This window comes from Orcinus orca, chromosome 14 (genome assembly GCF_937001465.1).
Source record: "Orcinus orca chromosome 14, mOrcOrc1.1, whole genome shotgun sequence".
Taxonomy (NCBI): Eukaryota; Metazoa; Chordata; class Mammalia; order Artiodactyla; family Delphinidae; genus Orcinus; species Orcinus orca.
The window spans coordinates 26101660-26125446 of NC_064572.1; the positions used below are offsets into that span (position 1 = coordinate 26101660).

A 23787-nucleotide genomic window follows, 5' to 3' on the forward strand; every position below is an offset into this window, starting at 1 on the left:
TCCCTTCATTTTTGAATGACAGTTTGCCAGGCACTGTATTGTTGGTTGGCAGATTTTTTCTTTCAGCACTTTGAATATATCACCACATTCGTCACTGGCCTGCATAGTTTCTGCTGAAAAATACATTGATAATCTTATGGGGGAAGGGAGGGTCCCCATGTATGTAGCAAGTCATTTTTCTCTTGCTGCTTTCAAATTTCTCTTAGTCATTAAGTTTGACAATTTGATTATAATGTGTCTTGGTGTGGTCTCTCCAGGTTTTTTTGTTTTGTTTTTTTTTTTTGGTGTTTTTTAGACTTCCTGGATGATGTCTATTTTCTTCCTTGGTTTGGAAAATTTCCAAACATTATTTCTTTGAATAAGCTTTCTGCTCCCTTCTTTTCTCTTCTTCTGGAACTCTTATAATGCATACATATCCACATGATAATACACATATGCACAAGTTTCTTAAGCTGATTTCACTTTTTCTTTTTTTTCTTTGCTCCTCTGACTGTATGATTTCCACTGACTTGTCTTTGAGTTTACTGATCCTTTCTTTCCTCTGTTTGATCTAGTCCGAGCTAAACTCCATCTATTGATTTTTTTTTCCCATTCAATTGTATTATTCAGCTCTATGATTATTTTTTAACATTTTGTCTTTGTTAAAATTCTTACTTTGTTCATAAATTGCTCTCCTGACCTCAATGAGCACCTTCCTGTTCATTATTTTGAATTATCTGTTGGGTAAATCACATATCTCTATTTTATTAGGGTCCATTTCTGGAGAGTTAGTTTGTTCTTTTATTTGGAACATATTTCCCTGTTTTTTCTTGACTCTCTCTGTGTTTTTCTGTGCGTTAGATAAAATAGCCACCTCTCCCAGTTGAGACACTGGCCTCAAGTGGGTGATGAACCCCAATAATCAGCCCATCCAGCTACTCCAGATGCTTCTCAAATGTTTTTGCTAGTCTAACTTGAAAAGTTGTGACACTAGATGTGCAGCATAACCCCTTCCAGGGAGAAACTAGTAGCTGGGCTTTACTGCTGGAGCAAGCCTGGGAAAGGAGTTGTAGGAAGAGGCTCCGCTCATTCAAAACTGCCACTTTATTCTGTGTAGACCCCAGGAAACTAGAGAATGCATGGCTCCATCAGCTCCCAGAGGCAGGTGAGTGAGAAGCTAGATCTTCAGGCAGTAGTCAGAAAAGTCTACTGTACTAGATGTGTAGTCCAACTCCTTCCAAGAAGAAGATGGTGACTTGGTTACTTAACTGGAGCTAGCCAGAGGAAAAGCCATGGGAAGTGCCCACACACAGGTTCAAATGCCTAGGAGACTAGTGATTGCCTGTCCCATCAGCTCCCAAAGACAGCTGAGTTAGAAGTCAGACCCTGGTCAGCAACTGGAAAATTTAGTAGGTAAATGTGCATTCTAACCCCTTCCAAGAAGAAGCTGGAAGCTGGGCTTTATTGCCTGCTCATTCTGAACTGAGCCAGGGGAAAAAGCTATAGGAATTGCTTGAAAACTACCTCTTTGTTCTCTATGGTCCCAAGGGACTAGCAAATATAGGGCCCTGTCAGCTGCCAAAGATAGGCAAGCTAGTAGACATTCCCTCTGGTAGCAGCCATAAAAGTTGGGGTGTTAGATATGTATCAAAACCTTTTCTCCTCAAGGAGAAGCTGGGAGATGGGGGATCCCCCTCAACTGTATGATGCTGTGCTAAGAATGGAGTTTAGGGTGAGAGTGTACCTCAGTTTTTAACTAACTGTTTTGAGGTGGGCATTTTCTTAGTTGACCAACATGGAGGAATTGCTCAACTCGTTTCTGGATTTCAGAGGCAACTGATACATGTGTAGTTGTTTACTCAGTGTGTTTATGGGTAGAGGGAAGAGTCGGGAGCCTCCTATTCTGCCATCTTGCTGAGAATAAAGCTATCCCTATTTCCTTTTTAAAATATTCTTTTTGCCTTTGTTGTTCTTCAGTTTCATTACAATATGTGTAGATGTGGGTATCTTTCTATATATCTTGCTTGGGAATTATTAGATTTTTTAGCTATGGAGATTGCTATCTTCCATTATTTCCAGGAAATTCTTAGTATATTTTTATGCTTTTCTTCTTCTGTATCTTATATCAGAATATTTTAGAACTCGTCACACCATTCTCCATGTATCTTAACTGCTTTTACAAAAAAATCTTATTTTGTGCCTCTGTGGTGCATTGCATACTGTAACCTCTTCAAACACATCTTTCAGATCATTAATTTGCCATCTAACCTCCTGTTTTGCCTAACCATTGGATTTTTCACAATTGTTTTTCATTTTAGATAGTTCTGCCTGGTCAATTTTGATAGTCTTTTCTTCCTTCATCACACTCCTCATACTCTACTGAGTAGATGAGGAAATAATATATATTAAGCATACTAATTTACATCTAATATCTTACTGTTTCAACATCTGCAGTATTTGCAGATCTGATTCTGCAGTTTGCTCTTTCTACAAAATTTCATTCATGTTGGCTTGCTTATTTGTGTGTCTTGTGAGAACTTATTACCCTTGGAGTTGTATGAGAATTTTTTGTGGACTTAGTGTATGGTGTAGAGAGAATTTGAGTTTACTTCTGGCAGTTACTTGGAGATATTGCCAAGACAGGACAATTTTAAATTTTCAGTTAAAGTCTTAGAGGCTACACAGATAATATGACTTTTGACCCAAAGTCCAGATGAGAACAGACTTATAGTTAGAAAATTTCCAAGGTGTTCTGTATATTTTTCTGACCTACCCATGGCCAGTTTAAGCCAGCCAAGTTTTCCTACTGTCTCCTGCTATAGAGGCTAGTGTTTTTCTCGTTTATCCAATGAGGTGGTCAAATAAAAGAATTCTCAGATTCATGTAAGGGTCTCATGTGACTTTCCAGCTGACAAGCTTTGTCTTCTGTCCTCAGTTCATGTTCTTCCAAAATCCAAGCTACAGGCAATAATGAAAAACAAATTCTCCATATCGCCTAGCACAATGCTAGTGCTGGCATGCTAGTTTGGATTTGTGCTCTTTGTACCTGGCTAGCCCTAACATATTTCCCTAATTCACCTATCAGATTATCCATGTAGTTAAAAATATTTTATCCATTATTTTTAGTTTTTCTAATTCACTATATTTCTAAAAACCAAACCATTTTTTCATATTAAATTGCTTCTAGATATCACTGATGCCTATTTTCCTTTACCTCCTAAATGCTAATTTGATTAATAGAGGTCCTGTTTTCTCCTTCAGGTGAAAACAGAAGAATATAAGGACTGCATACCTCAATACTATTACTCTTAGTAAAAGGCAGCATAGATTGGCAGTTACAGGGAACCTAAACTAAGGCTAGATAGCCACTGAGAAAAGATTTTTTTTTTCTCTTTGTGCTCCCTTATCACAGAAAGGTATCTGAGCAGCATATCACTCAGATATTTTCCTTGTGGTTTCCCTCACTTTAAATTTGCATCCCAGTTAAAAGTTAGATAAAGTAGAATACAAACCCCCAGTACATACACTACAAGTTGGAGAAAGGAGAAAAAACACGGGTAAAGGGAAAATGCTCTTCACTCCATTGTTGCAAAATGATAGGCACCATTCCTATATTCATTCTTTCCTTCCTTCCTTCATTCATCGATATTTACCTAGCATTTACTATGTATAGAGCATTGTTCTAGGTGTTGGGGATACAACACTGAATAAAGGAATATATGAATGATGACCATAAATGAATATATAAAAAGAAGATAAGAAAATAAACATGACAGCTCTTTGAAAATGACAAAATACTACAAAACTCCTTTGTTATTATCATCATTATCACAAGAGGATCTGGATAATTCTGTGGACTACGATTATGAAAGCTGTGTTTTCCTTCCAAACAAGAGCAAATATACCTTAGTAGACTTGGAGTTTCAAAGCAATTTTCACTGGCAAAGTTTCTCACTTAAAGATATTTTCATAATTCTGTTAATCCATAGTTGGGACACTTCTCAACTCTCATTCAGTCACAAATGCGAAAGAACACTCTAAAATTCATATTAGCTTTTCCAATAAAGAAATTGATTTAGCCCATACAGTGTTCTAATTCAACTTCTATTTTCTCCAACAATAAATCTCAGGTTTCATTTCAACAACCAGACATGGACCAGAATGAAAGATTTAATGACGCTTCAGCTTGGTAGTTGTTGAGTAAGTGCTCTGATACATTTCTACACTATAACATTTAATGAGACTTACTCCCAACAGAGTATTTGCTACATCAGTTTATTTCATAGTATTATATTTGCAGAAGCAAGATAGAGCAAAGGTTATTTTGGATCCTTTACCAATAAGCTTCCTGTAAGTAAAGTGCAACCATTTAATTTACAAAATCATTTAAAAAGGCTAAATGCTCAATAAATTCTGCTTTATCTAGTTCAGACAACCTCAGAAGCTATTGTAACTTGGATATAAAAATGTATGTAAAATTCAGGCATTTTGTACCAGCTTTCTATCCCTAACTTTGACTGGAACTGAATTTCAAAGGTTGTTGAGACAGTATTGGGATTTCTGGATAATATCTTTGAAACTCCCTCCTGCCTTGATAAGAAGGGAGTCAGCAACTTATCTTACAAAAGGGAAGACTCTATCACTATGCCTATGCCCACTCCCATCAAAACTACACCCATACACACACGCAGACACACAAAGACACACACAGACACACACTTTCTCCTCCTCTCCAACCACTGCCATTTCTTGTCTGCAGCAGCCACTTTCAACTAAAGTGAGAAAAGAGAAGTCCCTGAAGGAAGACAACTTCAAAATATTCTATCTTCTTCTAAAATCCTAAGAATATAGAAAAAGGTGTCTGAGATAAACTGGACCTCTTATACAAGCATCACCTGATACAATTCTGTTTAGTACCATGAAAAATGTGATACACAATCCCATCTACCCACTCTTGCAAATTTCACCTCACAATACTAGTCACTCCTCATACACAGACTACTTCTACTTAAATAACCCAGGTACCCAAAAAATAATTTTTCACTAAAAAGTTATGCCATCTTTTGGACTGGGTTACATATATAATTTCTCTGATAGTTCCAATAAACTAAGAATCGTAGAACAAGTTTTGTTGAATTTTGATTAACCACATTAAGCTCTACCTGTGAGAATTCAGTATAATATAGAAGTTGGAAATATCTTCTAGAGTCAGACATACTAGATTCACATCCTGGTTACTACCACTCACTAGCCTTCTGACTTGAGCAAGTTAAAAAGCATACATAAGTCTCAGTTTTATTTTCTGTAAAACAAACAAACAAGAAAAAACATATCTTATATGGACACTGTAACAATTAAGTGATAAATTTATGTTAAGTGTTTAGCTATCAAGAAATGTTACATATTAATGTATGGGGGACCTAATGTTCTGCTAGTATCACTGGTATAAAATTAGTTAGAAACATAATCTTGCCCACAGTGTGTTTTCAATCTTATTGTGAAGACAGAATGCTCATCTAATAGACAAGTTTACTGAGTACCCATTACACAGGGCAAACATTTACATGATGGGGTATTATTAAAGAATCACCACTAATTTTCTACCTTAGTTAGACAAATAGGTCCTAAGATTTTCACATAAATGCTAATAATTAGGAAGTTAACAGATTTTTTCATTGATGCCAAAAATTAGGAATTTAATAATGTTAGGTTAGAAATGAAGAAATCTGTTTAAGACATGTAACTAAAGGAAAAGCATATGGAAAGGCTATTCTAAACTTAAATGAATTAGATATCTAATAAGTTTATTGTGACAGTAATAATGTTAAGAACATATAGGAATTATAGGTTATGTGTTTATTTTTTTAAGTTATCAGTAAAACTTTAGTAATTTTAATTGTGTTGATTTCTTGATTATGGAAGAATCTTCTGCGAAATAGTCACCTCCACAACAAATAATGAAAGCTAAGATTTATCGAGTACTTACTATGTGCCAGTCACTGCTATGAGCATTTTTACATGTATTATTAATTCACTGACGCAGACAACACTAAGATATAGGTCCTATTATTATCCTCAATTTATAGGTAAGAAAACTGAGAGTTCAATAAAATAGCTTGCTTAAGGTCACAAGGGCAGTATCGACCAGACCTGGGATAGGAACTCAGGCATCTGGGCTCCTGATCCCTTATCTTTAAGCATTACACCGTGTTGTCTTCCATTAAGCAAGTACTTATCTGACTTGGATAACCAATGATCTTTGACATCATACTGGAATGTCTAACAAATCTCTCAACTCAACATGTTGAAAATTGAGTTGCTGATCTTCCTTTCAAAAAATGGCTTCACCCACAGTCTTCCCCATCATAGTTGATAAAAACTTAATCCATCCAGTTGCTCAAGCCAAAAAACAAGCAACAACAACAAAAAACCCTTGTAATTATCTGTGGTAGACACAGAGGTTTACTGCCCACATCCCCCTTCCAGGTAGGACTTGTTGCCTACCTGTGGAGGGTGAGGCCAGCAGATGGCCCCCCAGCTGTCAGTTCCTTCAGGGTCTGCAGCAGCTGCAGAGGGCTTATCCCCAGCCCCCCTGCCTGCAGGTAAGACCCTTCCCAGGGTACGGTGACCTGCTTCCAGTGATAGAAAGAGGCCTGGGCCTGGCTATTCCTTGAGGTTACCACTCTCTCCAGAGCTCCCTACTCATTGGTGGGTTTGTGGGTCTGGCTCACAGGTAGACTTCTTCCTCTGCTCAGTCCTGCTCCCTTCCTCTCCCCTCACACATGTTGATTCCTAATAACACCTTGTATCCCAAATTCTGTCCAGTGTGTGCTTCTAGAGGAGCTAACCTGCAACGCCAGCCATGACTCTTCCCTTTTCACTTACACCCCACAACCATTCTGTCAAATCCGGTTGGCTCTACTTACAAAATTTAGCCTTAATATGCACTAGCCACCCTAGTCCAAACTAAAATGTGAGGAGTTCAAGAGAGCAGCACTCAATTGTATCCCAAGCATAAAGAACAGCGCCAAAAATAAGTATTTGTGGAATGAATAAATCCTACATTTCATAAATTGATCTGTGTAAAATAAAGTCATCATTTCAATGTAATTAACAATCCCAATTTAAATGCATTGGCTTCCTTGGCAGAGATGTAAAGGAATCAGAAGTTTACTGATGGAATAGTGTCCTGCTATTCAATTCTTTGGAAAACACAGACAATGATAGAGACTGATTAGGTCACTGGATTTTTATTTACTCATACTCTGAACTCCAACCCAAGGATCTGAGAACACACATCTATTAATTTTCATATTGGTACATCAAATCACACTTTAATTTTCTCTCAACTTACCTCAAGCTCATCAAGGGCACTTCCCAGGGTTGCTGCCTGAGGTTCTGGTGGGACTACCACATTCTGGATGCCTTGCGAAGCATTTGAAATTACATTGAGGGCATTCTGAATTTCTTCACAAACTGTGTCCTTGCTGGCTTTGAGGGAAGCGACATCAGAATGTTCCAAACAAGCTGAACAAATTGAATGCAATATGGGGGAGTTCTCCTTCAATGAGGCCCGGGCACCTGCAATTTCATCTCTCTGATTTGGAGATTTTAGGTCCTGAGGAAAGAAATAAAAAGAGAAGTTATGGAAGAAAGATTTATGCCAAGAAACTCCATTTTTCTGCCAATATAAATGAAAAGATAATAGACACTAGGAATTCATAACGATAAGTTAAAATAAAGGGCATAAATTATTTCTATACTCCTCCTGATTCTGTTAAAATTTCTGTAATAGGAAAGCGAAGCCATAGCAAATAAAGGTCACAATGGTACAGATGTGTGGTAACTGAGAAACTCTTACATTTGTCAGTCATACACTTATAAGTCAGAAAAATACTTTGGCTTTCACATTATGAAGTGAATTATAAGACAGCTTGAATTACAAGGATGCTGATTACTTATTTGCATAGATGGTGATGATTGCATTTAACCTTTTTGTTAAAACTAAACCAATTAAGTTAAGAATACTAAATTAAACTTCCCACCATTCAGCTATCTTCCACTCTTTTTCAGAAATACTTGCTAATAAGTTAATCCTGGATTTTTCTTTCTTTGACATTTATTCAAACAAATAGTTATTGAGCATTTAGTATATGCTAGCCCTTGTGCTTAGATGTCAAGTGCACAGAAGTGAACAATCCTGCAATGACCTTGTTCTCCTGAAGCTTTTGTTCTTGTTTGAGGGGGAGGGGGCCTAAAGACAAACGGATAAACTAGGTAAAGCCAATACACAAGACAATTTCAGGTAATGAAAAATGCTATCGAGAAAACACAACACTGACTGACTTGAGAAGAGAAGCTCTTTAGCTTGGGTGGTCAGAGAAGATATTTCCTCAGAGATGACATTTGCAATAAATATAAATGAAAAGCATTTCAAACAGTGGGAGGAGAGGAAAGAGAAAGTCCTATATAAGTGACAACTGGTTAAAACTAGCTCAATATACAGTGAAAAACCCTGGCAAGTACTCCTTTAACCAAGAGATGAATGTTAACATCATCAGTGATGTCACATGGCTAGCGGGTGCTCCTTGATATGTTGTGACAAGACGAGTACTCCATCTGTCTGGAATTCTCTCCAAAAGCCCACAGTCTCAGTCTAATCATGAGAAAAATAACAAACAAAACCAGACTGGGGAAAATCCTACATGATACCTGGACTGTATCCCTCAAGACTGTTAAGGTCACAAAAAACAAAGAGACTGACTGATAAACTGTCACAGACCAGAGGAAACTGGGGAGACATGATAACTAAATGCAGCATAGAACCCTGGATCAGGTCCTGGAACAGAAAAAAAGACATTAATGGGAAAACTGATGAATTCCAAAAAAAGTCCAGAGTTTAGTTAATAGTAATGCATCAATGTTTGTTCATTGTGGCTAATGTAAGACATTAACAATGAAGGAAATCAGAAGAAAAGTAGATGGGAAATTTCTGTACTATCATTGCAACCTTTCTGGAAATCTAAAATTATTAATATAAATAAAAAGTTTATTTTAAAGAAAACTAATTCAAGGGAACTTAACAATAACTTATGCATTCCACATACAATATCTCATGTAATCCTTATAACAACTCATGATACATATTATTCTCTTTTTTAAAGATGAGAAAACTGTATCTAGAGAGACTGAGTTCATGAGCCAACTGACAAAGCTAAATGGTGGCATTTCTTGCATTGTAACCCAAGTCAGTGCAACTGCTAAGCCATGATCCTAACAGCTATGTTATACTCTTTCCTGCATGGGAAGGATTTCTCTTATTTGCTACTACACAAGGATGTGAGGACCTGTGTTGTATAATGACATAATTTATAAAGTGCTTCTGGATAGTATCTCAGACCATCACAACACCCTTTAAGGCAATAAGGCTGGTGTTATTAGCCCCATTTTAACTAAATGAGTATTTAGTCTAAGGAGATAAAAAGGCTGATAAAAGAACAGATGTAAACCTAAGTTTTCTGATGGCAAATCCCATGACTCTGCTACCTTCGGATAATGTTACCTGAGGTTAATAAATGGCAGCACTACTATATTTTTAGCTCCTTCCTTTCTGAAAATAAAGGCTGTCTGCTACTTCATGCAGGATTTGGGGGTAATTAACTTTTTTACAAGATGTAGGGAAGACAGAAGTAGCTGTCTACCCACTGTTCTTAGCTAGGACATGGAAGCAACCTAAGTGTCCATGGACAGAGGAATGGATAAAGAAGTTGTGGCACATATATACAATGGAATATTACTCAGCCATTAAAAGAAACAAAATTGAGTTATTTGTAGTGAGGTGGATGGACCTAGAACTTGTCATACAGAGTGAAGTAAGTCAGAAAGAGAAAAACAAATACCGTATGCTAACACATATATACGGAATCTAAAAAAAAAAAAACCAGAAAGGTTCTGAAGAACATAAGGGCAGGACAGGAATAAAGACGCAGACGTAGAGAATGGACTTGAGGACATGGGGAGGGGGAAGGGTTAAGTTGGGATGAAGTGAGAGAGTGGCATGGACTTATATACACTACCAAATGTGAAATAGATAGCTAGTGGGAAACAGCCGCATAGCACAGAAAGATCAGCTTGGTGCTTTGTGTCCACCTAGAGGGTGGGATAGGGAGGGTGGGAGGGAGACTCAAGAGGGAGGAGATACGGGGATATACGTATATGTATAGCTGATTCACTTTGTTATACAATAGAAACTAACACACAATTGTAAAGCAATTATACTCCAATAAAGATGTTAAAAAAATAAATGAATAAAGGACATCTGCCAAAAAAAAAAAAGAAAACAGCATGTGCAAAGGCCTGAGGCATAACAGAGCAAGGAGTATGCATGCTACTGCAGGTGGCACTACAAGTATAGGGACGCTAAGCAGGAATGGTGATGAATCCAGCTAGAAACGCAGGCAGATGCCATGTTAAGGAACTGCGAGAGAAACAAGCTCAGATGTGTACTTTCAAAGATTGCTCTAGCAGTGACCATTTAGTGATTAGAGAGAATGAAATTTCAGTCAGGGAGACCAGGCAATAATCCAGGTAAAAGACAATGAGTGCCTGAACACTGAACACTATTGCTAGGCTGTAGTAGGATGGATCCAGAAATATTTAGGAGGCAAAAACAGTAAGACTCTGTGATACTTAGATGGAAGGGGGTGGAGGTATCTAGAAGCATCTAGAAAATTGTTTTCACCATTGTGCACATCGTGATGCATTCAGCCAGATGGAGAATACAGAATGAATAATGCATTTGGAAGAGAAAGGTAAAGTACTTTTTGTCATCTGTGAAATGTGAGATGCCAGCATAATATCCAAATTAAAATATACTATACATGGATCTAGACTTAAGCTAGAAATAGAGATCTGTGAATCACTAACTCATAGCTGGGAGCCAAAGTCATGTGTGTGAAGGTTACAGGGCCTTCACCCAGGATGAATGTTACAATAAGGAGAAGAACCTAGGATTCATCATAAGTTGTTTCTTGAAGATATAAACCTGAACATTTTGTGTTCTAGACTAAGAAGCTAAATATGTATTGTAAATTACCAAGAAGGACATCAGAAGATACTGAACTCTCCAAAAACCAAAGAAGCAAGCAAAAACACATGCACACCCTAGAGTTTAGGACCCAAAGTACTGTGGATAATTACGGTCACTATACTTTAAAAAAAAGAATTAAAGAAATGTTTTTAAGAAAAGCAATTTGGAAGACAGGATGACTTCTGTATGAGGGAGTTAAAAATATGGGGTCTGTTTACTTCAAAAAAGTGAAATTTATATTGGAATACACATGATTTTTTAATAACCTAGACATAATGAATGAATTTGACAAGTTGTTAATGGACTTCTTTACTAAATCTAGAAACAACAGATCAAAGATGAAGCTTTTTAGATTTGAGTGAAATCACTTAAAAAGATATCTATTCCATCCACCTCCCTAGAGTCTGTCATACAGAGTGAAGTAAGTCAGAAAGAGAAAGACAAATACCGTATGCTAACACATATATATGGAATCTAAGAAAAAAAAAATGTCATGAAGAACCTAGGGGTAAGATGGGAATAAAGACACAGACCTACTAGAGAATGGACCTGAGGATATGGGGAGGGGGAAGGGTAAGCTGGGACAAAGCGAGAGAGTGGCACGGACATATATACACTACCAAATGTAAAATAGATAGCTAGTGGGAAGCAGCTGCATAGCACAGGGAGATCAGCTCGGTGCTTTGTGACCACCTAGAGGGGTGGGATAGGGAGAGTGGGAGGGAGGGAGACACAAGAGGGAAGAGATATGGGAACATATGTATATGTATAACTGATTCACTTTGTTATAAAGCAGAAACTAACACACCACTGTAAAGCAATTGTACTCCAATAAAGATGTAAAAAAAAAAAGAATAAAGATGTTAAAAAAAATGTATATATATATATATATATATTCATATTGCTGTCTCCCTCACTTCATTATACTTCCCTTGAATGAAAGCACTATAACTTATTTATTTTTTATCCATTATCTAGTAGTACATGGCATGTATTAGGAACTTAATCATTTTTTTGAAGAAACAAATAGACAAATGAATAAGAAATAAGTAAGAGAAAGTTATGCTCAGAAAGGATAAGAAACTTGGGATATGATTATTCCAAGAAATCAAATGTGTGGAAAATATACATAATCCGGAGAGTCTAGACAAACTTGTACATGATAATGCCACAGAAAGCTAAAGAGTAAAATTAAATTATACCTATCTGTACATCAAATGTTAGTGAAGCCATTGATATAACTGCTTTGGAAAACCAGCAGTGCCTACCGAAGCTAAACATATGTATATATTAATGAATGTGTATGAACCAGCTCTATTCCACTCCTGGGAGAAGATACACTCTTACAGAAATATTTTCATATGTTCATTAAAAGACATATAAAAGTGTTCATAGAAACACTCTTCACAGAGCCCCAAATTAGGGACAACACAAATTAATGAGAATGAACAAAATGCAGTTACATGCTACAATACGAAATATGGAATGAAAAACACCAGACACGAAAGAGTACATATTACTTGATTCCATCTATATAAAGTTCAAACTCAGGCAAAACTAATCTATAGTTTTAGGAATCAGAATAGTGTTTATTCTTGAGGGGCGATTAGAGACTGGAAACGGGCATAAGGGATCTTTTGAATTTTGGTAATTTTCTGTTTCTTGATCTGGGTGCTTGTTACCTTGCAGGTGGTGTGTTTGGCTTGGAGAATTCATTGACCTGTATGTGTATAAGCTGTACATTTTTATGTACGTATGTTATACTTCAGTTTTTAAAGTTTATACAAAATCAGACAAAACAAAAGTGTTAATAAAGCCAAGCAAATATTCACTGGTATAAATAAGCTATAGACCTGTCATGTTACATTTCCCATGATATTTAGGGAAGGATGAAAAAATTGGATATGCAGTCCATTTGCAAGTATCTTCTACCAACTTAAGGGCTTCTGTCTAAAAAAGAAAAAAATCTAAATGTTTGAAAAATAAAAAAGGAAAGCTCCGATAGCTTAGCCATCAGAAAGGGCAAAGCTAAAGGATTTTCACAGCAATTGATTCCACATACCCTTGAACAAACCCACATTTCAAAAAATCAGAGAAAACTTCCTTACTAAGCTACATCCCTGCCCAAGTAGAATAGCTCAGCAGATACTCTGCTCAACAAAGCAGAACTACATGCAAATTACTGAGTTTCTCTTCCAGGTGTTTAAATGAAGAATGAAGTTTCTGGAGCTGACAAACCCACTTCTCTGGTAGTGGAGGGAAGGGAGATCATAAAGAGTAGTTTTTTTTTCTTTTTTTTTTTTTTTTTGCGGTACGCGGGTCTCTCACTGTTGTGGCCTCTCCTTTTGCGGGGCACAGGCTCCGGACGCGCAGGCTCAGCAGCCATGGCTCACGGGCCTAGCTGCTCCGCGGCATGTGGGATCTTCCCGGACCGGGGCACGAACCCGTGTCCCCTGCATCGGCAGGTGGACTCTCAACCACTGCGCCACCAGGGAAGCCCGTAGTTTTGTTTTCTTAAGACTAAGAAGACATGCAGAGAAAAGCCTGATGGATAATTTGCTATTTGGATTCCATTCTTGGTTGACTTCTATCCCCAATCTTCTCTCTGCCAAGATGTTGCCTGCTAACTGCATCATTGGTCAGTGGGCAGCTTCATGTTCTATCAGAAAACAAAATAGTGCAAACACCTGCTAATTTAAATGTTTTTCTCCAAAATAAATTAGGAAGTTGAATACTTAGCCTTAACTGAGCTGAGGGATATAGGATGGTGAAACAAGAGTAGACTACAGAGATAAAAAGAAGGTTCTGAAGGAAAAAAAAAAAAAGATTGAAAATATGCAAGATTTTACAATCAAAACATTGTTAAGCAGCAGAGAGAGATCTTCACTGCTTTTCTACACTTATTTCCCATTTTCTATTTCATGTTAGTAGGACAAATTCAATAAAGGAGAAAATTAAAGAATTCTTCAAATTCAAATAGAAAACTAAGAAACCATATAATGATTGTATCAAGATATCCCCAAAGTATGTACTCTGGGCCATTAATGCATGTCTTAAGTAGTTGTAATACACCAAAGTGAATATTAATACCTCCAAAGGAACCTCCTAGGAAAGCAATATTACTTAATTCTAATGCAGACTACTGTGTCAGTTAAGAAAATGTATATGTAAAGTTCAGAAACACACTATTTTCATTTCATTTTCTATCTATCTGAAACAAATACAATACTATGTATTCATCTATTATTTGCCTTGAATTTATACCTAAAAAAAATTCTATCTGAAGTCATGTGTCATGATTAAAGGAAAAAGAATAAGCAGAAAAACATAAAAATAATGAGCTACTTCAGTAAGATCTAATTGCTATACTTCATGCTTTCCTTCCATTTGTGTGTATACTTCATCACTTAATCTAACAAAATTCAAATATCCATAAATCAGAAAACTTTTCCCGTATAGATTAATTAACACCAATGGGAGTTAAGTTGGATTTTAACATCTAGTCAAGGATCAATAAATATCATTATCCTTACAATTCCTTATTTAAGTTTCTGTGACTCACTTGTCAGAAATAAATCACCATTTTCCAAATATTCTGGTGCATCTAAGAAAGCAAATAGCATCATTTAGTATAAATGGGATCCAAACTCAGAGATGTTGATGCAACTTCCTAGTTAATAATCCCTTACGTTCATGGAGTGGCTTATCCTGTTTAACATGTTTCCAGTCACTCTTTCACAAAGAATCCCATGAGGAGATACAAAAAGTGCTATTATTTTTTTTAATTAATAAAAAGTGGTAGTGGTAATTGTTTTTAAGAAAGCCAACATTTATTAAATAGCTATAATGCTTCCTACATGAAAGCACTCTCTATTCTTTCTCATTTAATGGCCCAGCTATAAACAAGATCCAGGATTGGCTCCTGTCTTACCACTCTTTCTACCCAATGCTATTCTTTTTGTTATTGTCAGTAGCTTCATTATCTCTCACAAAGTCTGTCTAAGGACTTTCCTAAAACCCTACAGTTCTGTAGTAGCCCAAAAGAAAATACACATTTCAGGCATACCTTCTTGACAAATAACTGTCACACCTAATATAACGCAGATTAGAAACTTATTCCTTAATTGAGTTTCAGAATAAGACTAATAAGATAACCTCAGGCAAAAATTATAACACTAAATTCAAATGTGATTGATAAGGTCATTTAGTTTGCCCCAAAATATAAGTGAATGATACATGAAGAAAGAGTAAAATTAATAAGTATCATCTTCACTATTGTAATCTACCTTTGATAAAATAACAACTCTAAACATAGCATCTTAGTAGTGATAGCTTAATGGTTGCTTTTCCCAGAGCAAAAAACTTTTTGGCTTTTACATTTAATTCAACAGGCTTGAAAAACCTGCTACAAGGTGTGACTTAAAAGCTAAGGGTGAAATGAGGCAAACGCTGAGCAACTCCAAGGCAGGAAGTCTGTCTCATCAGGAAAATAGCAGGAACTTTGGGGTTACAATTCCAACACAAAAGCACTCCAATAGCAGGAGCTTTTGATTGTAATAATTAACCTTACTTCAGCTACAAAATGGGGATAATAATTAATAATTATTAAATAATTAATAATATATTTAATAATTATTATTAATAATAATACCTCACAGGGTATTAATGAGGTTACCTAATTTAATGTGAAACATTTTTCCAGCATTTTCTTACTTGACCTCTCTCTATACAACAAACTATTGGCCATATTCCCTCCTTAAATATTTCTCCCCTGTCTCCTTAAATGACAATACTGAATTTAAATTGACAGGTAGTGATCTCTCTACTGAGCTCCAGGAGCATAACTCAAGTTGGATCTCAAAATATACATGCCCAAAATTGAACCCATTGCTTTTCTTATACACACTCCCAAATATGTTTCTCCTCCAACATTCTCAGACTGAAGGGCCCCAATATCCAGCTGACTAACAATAAACTTAAGGAATATCCTTGACCCTTCCATTCCTTCATCCCAGCCATTAGGTGAGATCTGTTATTCTCCTCATTAAATATTTCTCCAGTAAGTACCCTTTGTTCTCGTCCTCATTACTAGTAGTAGTCTAGTGGGAAAATGATTAGGGAGAAAACAGAGGAAGTGCTTGTGAAAACACAGAGGACAGAACAAATTAGAGAAATATTAAAGACAACTTTTTGACTAATACGATATTTTGTTAGTAACACAATCAGAGGAGTCTCTCTAAACTTCAAATATGATCCTCACTCCCCAATTTAAATTTTTCAAGTGACTGTTAATTAACACAATATCTCTCATATTGTTTATTACAGACAAGCATGATCTGGAGTCCAGCTTCTCTCTCTAGCCTTACATTCTACCACTTCTCTCACAGGCACCCTTTTCTCCAGCCACACAGAATCACATGAGGTTCTACAGGTGCCTTTGCATGAGCTATGTCCCTGCCTCCCCTCATATCTCCTGCTATATGTCCATTCATCCTTCAAGACAATTTGGATTCTCATGTTCTGTCATCCACGGACACACTCATGTGTTCCAATAGTACTTACACAGCACTAATCTAGGACTTATTAAACCATTACCATTTGCTATATTTATTCATGGATACATCTGTGTCTCTCACTGAATTAAGAGTTCCTATTGGAGCCAAAATGATGTCTTAATTCTTTCATTCCCTGGGCCTTGTATAGGAGCTGGCACAGAATGACCAATGAATTAATAATACAACTTTAAAGACATGAGAAAACTTTGAGGGTTACTGCCTTAAGATAATTTACTTTTCCATGAGATAAAATTTTGAATTTTGGAAAAGGAAATCACAACTGCAAAAAGCTAAGGTATACTCATTCTAGAATGGAAATGTTCTTCTTTAATTGTGTTCCCAATTAGGCTAACTAGATTTGCCTATGAACTATTCTTCCAAGTGTTCTGGACTAGCTGTTGATGACAGTTTTTAGCACTTACATGTAAGTGTGCCATTCAGTACTTATTGCTGTGTATCCCAGGTTGTTCTGAAAAATATCTGATTTCTAATTACATTCCCCAGCAGGAGGCAAGACCTTGAGGAAATGCATGTAAGATATCCCATATTTGCCATGCTTTTCAGAAAGTTAAGTTAGTGCTCCCTACCTTGACCAACAATCAGATCCATCTGATTGAGGAAAACAGAAATAATTTAGGTTAATAATCTTGTTAACTTTTGAGTATTCTTAGATACTGATTTCAAGAAGTATTTATACAGTGGAACTGAACTAAGAGCTAGAAGGAAATACAAAGTAAAAATAAGCACCCACTCTGAAGTCCTCTGCTCTCTAGAAATTGTTAAATAATAATATGCTAAAATAAAATGTTGGAATAGATCAGAATTACTATAGGAAGTGTAAGGAAAAGCATGCATAGGTTAGGAACTGCTTCATAGAGAGGCAGGTGAGCATTTCAAAATGCACCAGGTAAAAGAGAGCCAAAAAAGCTCACACAAAAGTCAGCTGGCTCTCTAATATGCTTCTCAAACATAGCATATCAAAACCTGAGCTCCTGAAAATACCCCTCAAACCACTACTACCAGTCTTCACCAGTTCAGTAGCAGTTCTTCCAGTTGACCAAACCAAAAACCTTGTTGTCAGCCTTTACTTCTCTTTCTCTCAAATCTCACATCTAGTCTGTCAGCAAATTCTATCACCTTTACCCTCATTTATCTAGAATTTGGCATCTTATCACTTCTAGCAAGTCATCATGTCACTGCTTTGCTCAAACCATCCTATATATCTTTCTGACCTCATCCTTACTACTCCCTTTGTTCACTGTGATCCAGCAACATGGACCTCCTTGCTGGTTCTCTAAAAATCTAGGAATATCCCATCCCTACCCTAGGCCATCCCATTGCTGGAACACTCTTCTGGATCCATGACTGGCTCACTCTCTCACTTCTTTTGAGTCTTTACTCAAAAATCAACTTTTCAGTGAGACCTCCTCTAGCCACTCTATCTAAAAATTCATCCAACAATTTCACTCTCAACATGCCATACTTCTTTCCCTGCTTTATTTTCTTCTTACTACTATTTATCACTAATATACTTTATATTATAGTTATTTACCATGTTTGTTTTCTGTCTTCTTCACTGGAATGTAAGCTCCATGAGGGCACATGAAAGGTATCTGACAAATGTTTATTAATGAATGAATGAACATCAACTCAAATTAAAAACTTGCAATTAATTTGAAACATCTCACACATATAAAAATTATCCTATCACATATGGGAATAAAATGCCAGAAACGGTCTAGTTATACCTGAGAAGACAGATAAAGGGCACAGAAATAGATAGTACAAAACCTATTGCTCCCTTTTATCTCTCATTCCAAAGACAGATCTCAGAACATGTTTACCTGGATAGCTCACAATTTACTTGTGAGTTTTACTTATGTCATATTTCATACTTACCAGAATGCATAGAAAAAGCTTCTAAACTCAAAACATAATGGCTGTGGCTGTAGTTGAAAGGTCAATTGTATATGCCTGCCTATTAGAAGGTAAGTTGTATTTAAAATCCAGATCCCTAATTAACAAAGATTTTGCCTTACTCAAGAACTAGATACTGAGAATGTATCTTCTATATGCAGAGTATTCGCTGTTTAGTTTTTGCCAATTTAAATACTCATGTCTCCAGGAATGGCTGCAATCCACCCTGGTACATGAAATAAATTAGCATTCTTGCACTCTAGAGAAAAGTATGTGTTTAGCACCAAATGGAAACAGCAGATGACTAAATACTCTTTTTTAGCCTTGTTTCCATCATAAATACAACAGACGCAAGATGCTGGAATGTGGACAACCCCCAGAAGGTTGGTGTTTTCCTCTAATGCAGAAATAAACCATTCGAAAATGCATTCTATATAGCACACCAGAGTCAGCAAGAACCCCTTGGTTTATTTATTGCCATCAAGATGACTTTATGACTAACTATATCACAAATACCTCTATAGCCCAAATGAAACATAAGGTTACCTTTGATGTTAAACATCACTAAATATCTTATAAATGTATAGCAATGGTCATTCAAGTCTAAGATAAAGGATTGCCACATAAATGATTTAGAAAAACTATAGTTCACACTAAATACTGAGCATTACCCAAACTCATGAGACACTTATAGCCATGAGGTATGATTTCTAAAAAGTAATTTAATAGAGGAGGACCATTTCTACATTAAGTATGAAAAAAATTACCTTACTAGGAAGACCCAGTTTCATCATATCACCTCTTTTAAAAGCATAATGCACAAGAAAAATGACAGTATATCACCCTTGGTCTAATTGTCCAGCTACGTTCCTCAAGGTTCTCTAGCTCTTACTACCCAAATGTGAGTTGAACTTTCATTCCCATTTTTATTCATTGTAGGATTGGTAAGGAATAAATACTCAGAGACATTAAATTTCAGTCAAAAAAAATATTCTTCAACCTGATAAAGGGGATCTATGAAAAACCCACAGTTAAGATCATACTTAATGGTGAAAGTCTAAATGCTTTCTCCCTGTGATCAGGAATACGACAAGAATATCCTCTTTCACTTCTATTCAGTAAGGAAAATAAATAAAAGGCATCTAAATTGGAAAAGAAGTAAAACTATCTATTTGAGTATAAGATGATCTGGTATACAGAAAATCCTAAGGAATTCACTAAAAAAAAAAATAGAGCTAATATATGAGATGAGCAAGGTTGCAGGATGCAATGTTAATGTGCAAAAATGAATCGTATACCTATACACTTGCAATGAACAGTATAAAAATAAAATTAAGGAAACAATATTATATACAATAGAATCAAAAATAAAATATTTAGTAATGAATGTAACAAAATAAGTGCAAGACTTCTACACTGAAAATTACAAAACATCATTAAAAGACTTAAATAAATGGAAAGACTTTCCATGTCATGGACTGGAAGACTTAATATTGTTATGACTGCAATATTCCCCCAAATTAAACTCTAAATTCAGTACAACTCCTATCAAAATGCCAGCTGTATTTTTTGCAGACATTGACAAGATAAACCTAAAATTCATATGAAAATGCAAGGACCACAAAATAACCAAGGTAATCTTTAAAAAGAACAAAACTGGAGGACTCACACTTTCCAATTTCAAAACTTACTAAAAAGCTACAAGAAAGTGTGTTACTGGCATAAGAATAGACATATAGATCAATAGAATAGAATTGAGAGTTCAAAAATAAACCCTTAAATTCACAGTCAATTAATTTTCAACAAAGGTGTCTAGACAACTCAATGCAGAAAGAATAAGTAGTCGTTTCAATAAACAGTGCTGGGACAACTGTATATTTACATGCAAAAGAAGGGAGCTGAACCCCTGCCTCATACCATACACAAAAATTAACTAAACATGGATCATGCACCTTAATGTAACAGCTAAAGCCGTAAACTCCATTCATGAGGAGTCTGTGCACACTCACTTGTTCCTGAAGCAGAGCAGAGGGGGCAGATTTCCTACACCGCTCTGTGTGCACCTCAACCTGAGCTACTGAGTGTTCCAGCCCTGCTTGGGAGCTTAGCTGTGAGACACAGATGTGTCTCAGACCTGAAGCAGCATCTGAGAAGGGTGGGGACAGCCATTACTAACGCTGACACAGGCAACTCATCAGAAAAAGCCCCATTTCTGTCTGCAGCCAGACCGCCACAGCCTGTGCCCCAACACATGCCAAGTGCCCACACAGGCCCCACTTGCCCTGTGGCATAGCTCCTGGGTATAGCTCCTTGCCCTGTGGCAGAGACAGAAGAAAGAGCCCAGCTATGAGAGACAAAGGTGGCTTAGACTCAAAGCAGCGTCTGAGTAGGGTAAGGGCAGCCATTACTGGTGCTTATACAGGCAGCACATCAGAAGCAGTACAGATCTCTGACCCAGGCCTCACCACCACAGCCCACACCTGAACATGCACTGAGTGCCCACACCAGCCCCTTTTGTTCCAGCACTGTTCCTTTCTGGGGTGAGGGTGCCAATGCTGGGAGGGGGAGGGGTACAAACTTAAAGGGAATGGAGCCACCTTGGACCTAACCCTCAGGGCTTCTGCTCCAGCAACTTGAGACCTGACCTTGCTCCCAATAGGGCAGTGACAGCCATCAAGCAGAGAGGAAGACCCAACTCACACCTGGGTCCAGCCCTAGCCCCTCCAACTCCTATCCCACCTCCTACCAAAATGAGAACTGCCAGCACACCCTGAGGAAAGATGTGACTTGTGTTCACATCAAATCCAGCTCTCTCTCCCACCAAAGCCACTGGGCACATACATACTGTATAAGGATACTCCCACATAAGGACACATTCAAGACTGCAATGCATCACTGTTTCACCTAATTTCATAGAGACAAAGAAAGTTAAGCAAAATGAGAAGACAGAGAAATTGGTCTCATTGAAAGAGAAGAACAAAGCCTGGGCGGGGCGGGGGGGAACACTAATGAAACAGAAATAAATAATTTACCAGATAAAGAATTTACAACACGAGTAATAAGGATGCTAATGGAATTAGGGAAAAGAATAGATGAACACAGCGAGAATATTAACAAGGAACTAGAAAATATTAAAAAGAACCAGTCAGTTATTGTATTGAAGAATACAATAACAGCAATGAACTATACACTAGAAGGAATTAACAGCAAACTAGGTGATACAGAAAAATGCAAAAGTGATCTGGAAGACAGAATTATGGAAACTGCCCGATCAGAGCAGCAAAATGAGAGCAGTTTAAGAGATCTGTGGGACAGTATTAAGTGTACCAACATTCGCATTATAGGGGTCCAGAAGGAGAAGAGAGAGAAAAAGGGTTGAAATTGTATTCGATGAAATTATGACTGAAAACTTCTTAAAACTGAAGAAGGAAACAGATATCCAAGTACTGGAAACACAGAGGATATCAAGATGAACCCAAACAAGATGACCTCCCAAAAGGCAAGAAACTCCCCACGTACCTGGGTATGGCAAAAGGAAAAAGAATAAACAGAGACAAAAGAATAGGGACGGGACCTGCACCAGTGGGAGGAAGCTGTGAAGGAGGAAAGGTCTCCACACACTAGGAAGCCCCTTCGTGGGCGGAGACTGCGGGTGGCGGAGTGGGGAAGCTTTGGAGCCACGGAGGAGAGCACAGCAACAGGGGTGCAGAGGGCAAAGCGGAGAGATTCCTGCACAGAGGATCGGTGCCGACTGGCACTCACCAGCCCGAGAGGCTTGTCTGCTCACCCGCTGGTGCGGGTGGAGCTGGGAACTGAGGCCCGGGCTTCGGTCGGATTGCAGGGAGAGGACTGGGGTTGGCGGTGTGAACACAGCCTGAAGGGGGCTAGTGCGCCACAGCTAGCCAGGAGGGAGTCAGGGGAAATATCTGGACCTGCCAAAGAGGCAAGAGATTTTCTCTTACCTCTTTGTTTCCTGGTGCACGAGGAGAGGGGATTAAGAGCAGTGCTTAAAAGAGCTCCAGAGACGGGCGCGAGCCGCGGCTAACAGCGCGGACCCCAGAGACGGGGCATGAGACGCTAAGGTTGCTGCTGCTGCCACCAAGAGGCCTGTGTGCGACCACAGGTCACGATCCACACTTCCCTTCTGGGAGCCTGTGCACCCCGACACTGCCAGGGTCCCGGGATCCAGGGGCAACTTCCCTGGGAGAACGCAGGGCGAGCCTCAGGCTGGTGCAACGTCACGATGACCTCTGCCACCGCAGGCTCGCCCCGCACTCCGTGCCCCACCCTCCCCCCGGCCTGAGTGAGCCAGAGCCCCGGAATCAGCTGCTCCTTTAACTCCGTCCTGTCTGAGCGAAGAACAGACGGCCTCCAGCGACCTACACACAGAGGTGGGGCCAAATCCAAAGCTGAGTCCCTGGGAGCTGTGAGAACAGAGATGAGAAAGGGAAATCTCTCCCAGCAGCCTCAGGAGCAGCGGATTAAAGTTCCACAATCAACTTGATGTACGCTGCATCATGGAATACCTGAATAGACAACGAATCATCCCAAATTGAGGAGGTGGACTTTGAGAGCAAGATTTATTATTTTTACCCCTTTTCCTCTTTTTGTGAGTGTGTATGTGTATGCTTTTGTGTGAGATTTTGTCTGTATAAAGCTTTGCTTTCAACATTTGTTCTAGGGTTCTGTCCGTCCGTTTTTTTGTTCGTTTGTATGTTTTTGTTTTTATTTTTTTTTAAATATTTTTTCTTAATAATTATTTTTTATTTTAATAACTTTATTTTATTATATCTTTATTTTATTTTATCCTCTTTCTTTCCTTCTTTCTACTTTTTCTCCCATTTATTCTGAGCCGTGTGGATGAAAGGCTCTTGGTGCTGCAGCCAAGAGTCAATGCTGTGCCTCTGATGTGGGAGAACCTACTTCAGGACACTAGTCCACAAGAGACCTCCCAGCTCCACGTAATATCAAACGGCAAAATTCTCCCAGAGATCTCCATCTCAACACCAACACCCAGCTTCACTCAACGACCAGCAAGCTAAAGTGCTGGACACCCTATGTCAAACAACTAGCAAGACAGAAGCACAACCCCACCCATTAGCAGAGAGGGTGCCCAAAATCAAAGTAAGGCCACAGACACCCCAAAACACACCACCAGACGTGGACCTGTGCACCAGAAAGACAAGATCCAGCCTCATCCACCAGAACACAGGCACTAGTCCCCTCCACCAGGAAGCCTACACAGCC

General features: G+C 38.0%; 1 protein-coding gene across 1 annotated transcript in view; it reads right to left on the reverse strand.

Moving 5' to 3' along the window:
* Positions 1-23787, reverse strand: part of LOC117196990 (catenin alpha-3-like) — a 400466-nt gene that overhangs the window by 42318 nt on the left and 334361 nt on the right. Inside the window, exon 5 of the mRNA XM_033407647.2 lies at positions 7334-7597. Within this exon, the coding sequence (XP_033263538.1) occupies positions 7334-7597 (264 nt within the window). The remainder of the gene's footprint in view (positions 1-7333; positions 7598-23787) is intronic.